Source organism: Berghia stephanieae, chromosome 9 (genome assembly GCF_034508935.2).
Source record: "Berghia stephanieae isolate SIO BIC M18660-M18661 chromosome 9, UCSD_Bste_1.3, whole genome shotgun sequence".
Lineage (NCBI taxonomy): Eukaryota > Metazoa > Mollusca > Gastropoda > Nudibranchia > Aeolidiidae > Berghia > Berghia stephanieae.
Window position 1 is genome coordinate 21855074 of NC_088368.1, and position 6378 is coordinate 21861451.

At 32.5% G+C, this 6378-nt stretch overlaps 1 protein-coding gene across 1 annotated transcript in view; it reads right to left on the bottom strand.

Annotated features, from left to right (window-relative positions):
- Positions 1-5031, bottom strand: part of LOC144979858 (uncharacterized) — a 54654-nt gene extending 49623 nt beyond the window's left edge. The window contains exons 1-3 of the mRNA XM_078927077.1: positions 4944-5031; positions 3466-3775; positions 968-1070 (exon numbers count right to left, since the gene is read on the bottom strand). Of these exons, the coding sequence (XP_078783203.1) occupies positions 968-1037 (70 nt within the window). The 5' untranslated portion in view covers positions 1038-1070; positions 3466-3775; positions 4944-5031. The remainder of the gene's footprint in view (positions 1-967; positions 1071-3465; positions 3776-4943) is intronic.
- Between the last annotated feature and the right edge of the window lie 1347 nt (positions 5032-6378).

Sequence of the window (6378 nt, forward strand, 5' to 3'; positions counted from 1 at the left end):
AGATTAAGAGAACGAAGATCTGGAACTATACAAGACTTGTTAATCTCTATTATTCTATGTCTGAAAATAATAAAGCGCCATCTGATATGTTTGAGCATGCAAAATAATAATATTTTTACGTGTAAAAATTGTTTTTACGCTTTACAAACTTCATGCCTTGTTCTATCTACACGATATGTGTTACTGTTGGCTCGTGACATTTGAAAAGTGGTTTTAAGCCTTCAATTTTAGTGGATATTGCACTGAATGAAAGCACTTTTTAATCATTTGTAGTTGTATTCGAATTATTATTATTACATATTATTATTATCACCATCATCATCATCACCATCATCATTATTATTATTATTATTATTTTATTAATATTATTATTATTATTATGATTATAATAATAATAATATTATTATTATTATTATTATTATTAATATTATTATTATTTTATTATTATATATTATTATTATTATTATTATTATTATTATTATTATTATTATTATTATTATTATTATTAGAGAAGAAGAAGAAGAAGAAGAAGAAGAAGAAGAAGAAGAAGAGGAGAAGAGAGAAGAAGAGGAGAAGAGAAGAAAAGAGAAGTAGAGAAGAGGAGAGGAGAAGAGAAGAAGAAGAAGGAGGAGGAGGAAGTCAACGACGATGGAGAATACCACCACGACCTTGACGACGACCCATGAAAACAACAAAGACAACAACAACAACAGCAACAACAATAATAATAAATACAACAACAACAAGATCAACAACAACAACAACAACAACAGCAACAACAATAATAAATACAACAACAACAACAACAGCAACAACAACAACAACAGCAACAACAATAATAAATACAACAACAACAACAGCAACAACAACAACAACAGCAACAACAATAATAAATACAACAACAACAACAACAACAACAGCAACAACAACAACAACAACAACAACAACAGCAACAAGTCGTTGGTACCTTCAATGGTGTCCCCTTGTCGTCCATCCATACTGTCTGGACCGGTCCACCACACCAGGTCGCCTTGCATGTGAACTGGTCTGTTGTAAGAGATTGAGTATCCCTGGGTCGGTAAACAAATAAATATATATTTTAATAGATCGATAAAATAATAAATAGATATACATTTCATAAATAAATTAATTAATGAATAATTAATTAAATAAAAATGAAAAGAATAGTTGATAGATAATAAATAAATACGTGAATAAATAAATAACTAATGATAAATCAATAAATAAATGATAAATAAATAATAAAAATATTTATGAAAAAAATAAATGCGATAAATAAATAAACAGATAATAGATAAATAATAAATTGCAAATAAAAAAATAAAAAGACGATAAAAATAAAAATAAATTATCAAATAAATATATAGATAAAAAAAATTAGTGATAAATAGATAAACATGTTATCATACCGTTTGCGGTGGTGGATCATTAATTTGCGTCTATGTGGTCTTGTGGTATGACATTCGCCTTCTGTCGAAGTCCGGTTCGGTCGAGCGGGCATAGTGATTCTTGAACAGACCTTTCACTTTCTGGATAAAATGAGTACGGCGTTAATGGCTTCGTCTGTCGAAAAAAATTATATCGCCTAACACGCGCCATGTCTGTTCTCAGTAAGTGTGCTATTGGTCGGGACCTGTAAGGCTTGAGACGTTTATGTATGATTGCTCTGCACGGCTAGAGGAACGAAATGACGTCACAGGTTTGTTATGTTTTGTTGTTTTGTTTATGTTTTTTTGTTGATTTTTTTTTTTTTTTTTTTTGTTTTTTTTTTGCCATCCATGTTTCGAGTAGTCTCACTAAAGTGGGATTACGGATTAAAGTTCAAGGTTACACCCGATTGTGTTTGGTTCGTATACTTCACGGGGCAATGTTGTGAGCTTGCCAGCACATACTATCTATACTCAAACACAAACAGAATGTCATACCAAAAGACTACAAAGCCGCATCAGGTTGATTGGTGCTTCTACCTAATTAATGGTCATATGATCCCTTGTTGTCATGCCTGGCGAGTCTCGGGTTATTCAATCAACATACACTGTATGATACAGTGCGCACACATTTGAAAATGACGTGTTATCATATATTTTATTAAAACTATCGAGTCTAAAAAACAATTTAGTGGTTTTTATTTTTTACTCGAATTTTTTTTTTTTAAGTATCTTGCCCCGATAACCGAAAACCGTGAACCGATGACCCGTAGCCACATAAGTCTGTCTACACCGGAAGCAAACAACAGCCCACAGATCCTGAACATCTCTCACAATTTTAACGATTTAAAAAAATGCATAGTGTCATCTGGCTTGACGATGTAACTCTTTCATCAGTGTGTCAAAATACTTGTGATAAATACTTTCTAATTGTGGGACAGGCCTATAATTTGTCCGGCGTGGACAAAAGATAGCGACTAAATTAAGGAATAATTAATGGGAGCTATCTATATTCAGGTTTTGTCACACAAGTCATTCAATCAATGATTGTTGCTGTACAACAATTGGATATTCTTAAAATGTCAACACGCTGTTTGTTTATGAAGTTATAACATACCGGTGTCAGTGACAAATGACCGATTGGATGGTTAGATATTTCGAAACTTGAGCACTTTCACTATTGGTCACTTAGACACATTTGCAAGAATAAAAAAAAGTGGAAAGTTAATATAGATCGCTCCCATTATCGGACATTTTTGTTGACTGGAAATAAATAGAGAATGGCGAAAATTTACATTGTGAAAATAATTCTGGGTCCTTATCTTTAAAAAGCTTTTAATATATTGTTAGAGTAAATTGTTATAATATTATGTTTTCATGCTATATACTGTATAGATCTAAATGTATGGGGAAGGCGCTGCATTAATTAATTCGAATCGTATTGTATCGTTTAAGAGCTAATAGGTTCTAAAAACCTTTAAATTCTCTGTGTAACTTTTATGCATAGATACAATTTATCAATTATATAAATAGTATTCAATGTCAATTAATTGATAATGTTGAGTATTAAATATCTAATACATAAATAAGTTTCATAATATTAAATTGCATTATTATTATTATTATTATTATTATTATTATTATTATTATTATTATTATTATTATTATTATTATTATTATTATTATTATTATTATTATTATTATTATTATTATTATATATAGTATAGTTAGTAGTAGTAGTAGTAGTAGTAGTTAGTAGTGTAGTAGTAGTAGTAGTCGTAGTAGTAGTTAGTAGTAGTAGTAGTTAGTAGTAGTAGTAGTAGTAGTCGCAGTAGTAGTAGTAGTAGTAGTAGTAGTAGTAGTAGTAGTAGTAGTAGTAGTAGTAGTAGTAGTAGTAGTAGTAGTAGTAGTAGTAGTAGTAGTAGTAGTAGTAGTAGTAGTAGTAGTAGTAGTAGTAGTAGTAGTAGTAGTAGTAGTAGTAGTAGTAAAATATAATCATTTAAGTGCCTTTACTCACCAGATATATTAAACAGTTCAGATGAATTTCCCTCCTTTCCAGTGATCCAAAATGAATGAGTCCCCTTTTTAAAAAATGATAGAAATGTTATGAACTATTTTTGGCCCAACATGAACTGTAAACTTGGTTTTTCTTTTCTTGTCGTAGGCGTGCAGTACATCGGGATATTCATTGTCATGTGTGATTTAAATGTTTAAACCCACTTGTCTTTTGATGTTTTGAGAGTTGATACAACACTAGCAACACTTTTTGGTCATTCAAGGGTCTTATCCAGGTTTCGAATATCCTGTATTCTATCAAATCGATCAGTCTAAGAGTTGGGAAATTTGGATTGAGAAATTAATAACAAGTGAAAAAAAAAGTTGTATAGATAGTATGCGCTTGGCTAAGAAGTTCACAACATTGCCATCCGGAAGTATAACAGATCAACACACAAAACTATGTGTAACCTTAAACGTTTATAGTCTGGTTATAACAGTTTAATGAAAACTACCCACAAACGCGGATGGCAAAAAACAATAACAAAGACCCATTTGACGTCAACTTCATTCTATCTATAAGACGTTTCCCAAATTTTAGACATATTGATCATTGTTTTTAATATCTTGGATTGGTTTAATTCTAAACCAACAATAAAAACATGTTTATTTTGGTTATTATTGCTTGCAAATATGTTCACGTGTCTTAATATTATTTGAATTCCCGATTTTCACGATCGGCGGATCAAAACTCTGAAGTCTACATACGAACTTTGCGCACCGTGTTTTATTGAACTTTGGGTGGATCAGACCTCTAATGTCATTATAGACTGATCCACCCAAAATTAAATTTAAAATGGTGCGCAAAGCTCGTATGTAGACTTCTAACGAAAGAGTGAAAATGGAGAGGCTTCGTATGGGAACATTGTTTTGTTTCCATACGAAGCCTCTCCATTTTCACTCTTTCGTTAGTATTTTACGATCACCGGCTTCAGGCAGCCCTACCGTGTTCTACTTTTGTATGTAGTTTTGATCCGCCGACCATCGACAGGTACATACTGACAATCGGTATTGCGAATTTTATCTCTACCATTCTAGAAATCTATAAATATCGCACGGCAATTTCCCTATGAACACTGTATTTCTATGCGCGATGTGTTTTACAAAATAATATCATTAAATCACTTGGACCAAATTTTGATTTCACATAACGTCTTATACAACTTTTTTTTTTCATTTATTTCTTTCTTTTTGGTGCCTCTCTCATACAAACAATGTAGTTCACTACTAATCCCCACTACTTATTTACACTTGAGTTATGTGGTATAAGTATAATGTGTGTAAAATGCATTACTAACTAGAAGAAGAAAAAACAACGCTTGTGCCAGAATTTTACAATTATTGTCGACTCTGGTCACTGACCGCGCTTAGCACTGCTTGACTTTGTTATAAGACATCGCTCAACTGTCGAGACAAATAGTCTAATTAGTTATAACTCACACCATGCAGAAAGTCCAACAGGTTTCAGAATAAGTGAATTCAGGAACCCAGATCTAATCTCCGTTACCCTTTGTAATGCTTTGAACATGTAATCGAATAGCGTTCTGGTCATTTATAACGGTATTGGCGATTGCACGCGAATGGGTGTGGTTTTGTCAGAGGAAATGCGTGTATTTCGTGTGTTTATGTTTCAATGAGTGGAGGGGTGGGGTGGGAAAGAAAGGCATAGAGCTATGTGAGGAGGAAGGGGTGGGAAGGGAGGCAGCACTGGAGTCGAAACATAATTTGTTCTCGCGAAATCGAATGCATACATTATAATATTTAACTAATCCCCAATCAATGAGAGCAAAGCAGCAGACGACCGACCGACCGACCGTCCGTCCGTCCGACTACCAGCTGACGGGCAGCAGGCGACGAGCTCACGAGACGAGCAAACGGGTGGGCGAGAAGACGAGGAGGCGAGGAAGTCAAACTGATTGGCGTTTCCCGATAAATGCCCAGCAGTAGCGACGTCTGCTGTGACTGGTAATCGGAATCGCGAGCCGTGCCCTGATTGACTGATTGATCAATCGATGAACGGTCCGTGCTCAATCTTCGATTTTTTCCACTAGCTCTTCAGATTATGGCTGGGGGCCCTGATGATAGCTCAATCGCTAGAGCATTCGAATCACACAAAAAAGGACGAATCTGGGTTGAGTTTCTGATTCCTATGCGGCTATGTCGTGGTCTAATGATATGACTCTTGCCTTCCTTATGGAAGGTCCAGGGTTCGAGACTTGCTCTGAGGGGGCGCATAGTTGAGTAACTTGGAAAAGACTCTTTACTCATATTATCTCACGGTATTCAGATGTAAAATGAGAACCTGGCTATGTCAGAAAAAAAGTTTGTAAAAGGCGTCATGATTGTCCTACATGTGAAGAGTTGCTGTTTGCTTGGGACCCCTTTTAAAGCGCTTTGAGCACACTCAGTAGATATTGCGTTGTATAAATGCTTTATGAGACATTGTGTTTGAATGTGTATTCGCGCGCGTTTTGTAAAGGGTTTAAAATATGATTGGATAAGGCTCGATATAAGTATCTTGCAATCATCATCATCATCATCATCATTATTAATATTGTTATTATTATTGTGTATTATTATTATTATTATTATCATTATTATTATATTATTATTATTATTATTATTATTATTATTATTATTATTATTATTATTATTATTATTATTATTATTATTATTATTATTATTACTATTATTATTAATGTTATTATTATTGTGTATTATTATTATTATTATTATTATTATTATTATTATTATTATTATTATTATTATTTATTATTATTAATGTTTATTATTATTGTGATTATTATTATTATTATTATTATTATTATTATTATTATTATTATTATTATTATTATTATTATTATTATTATTGTTT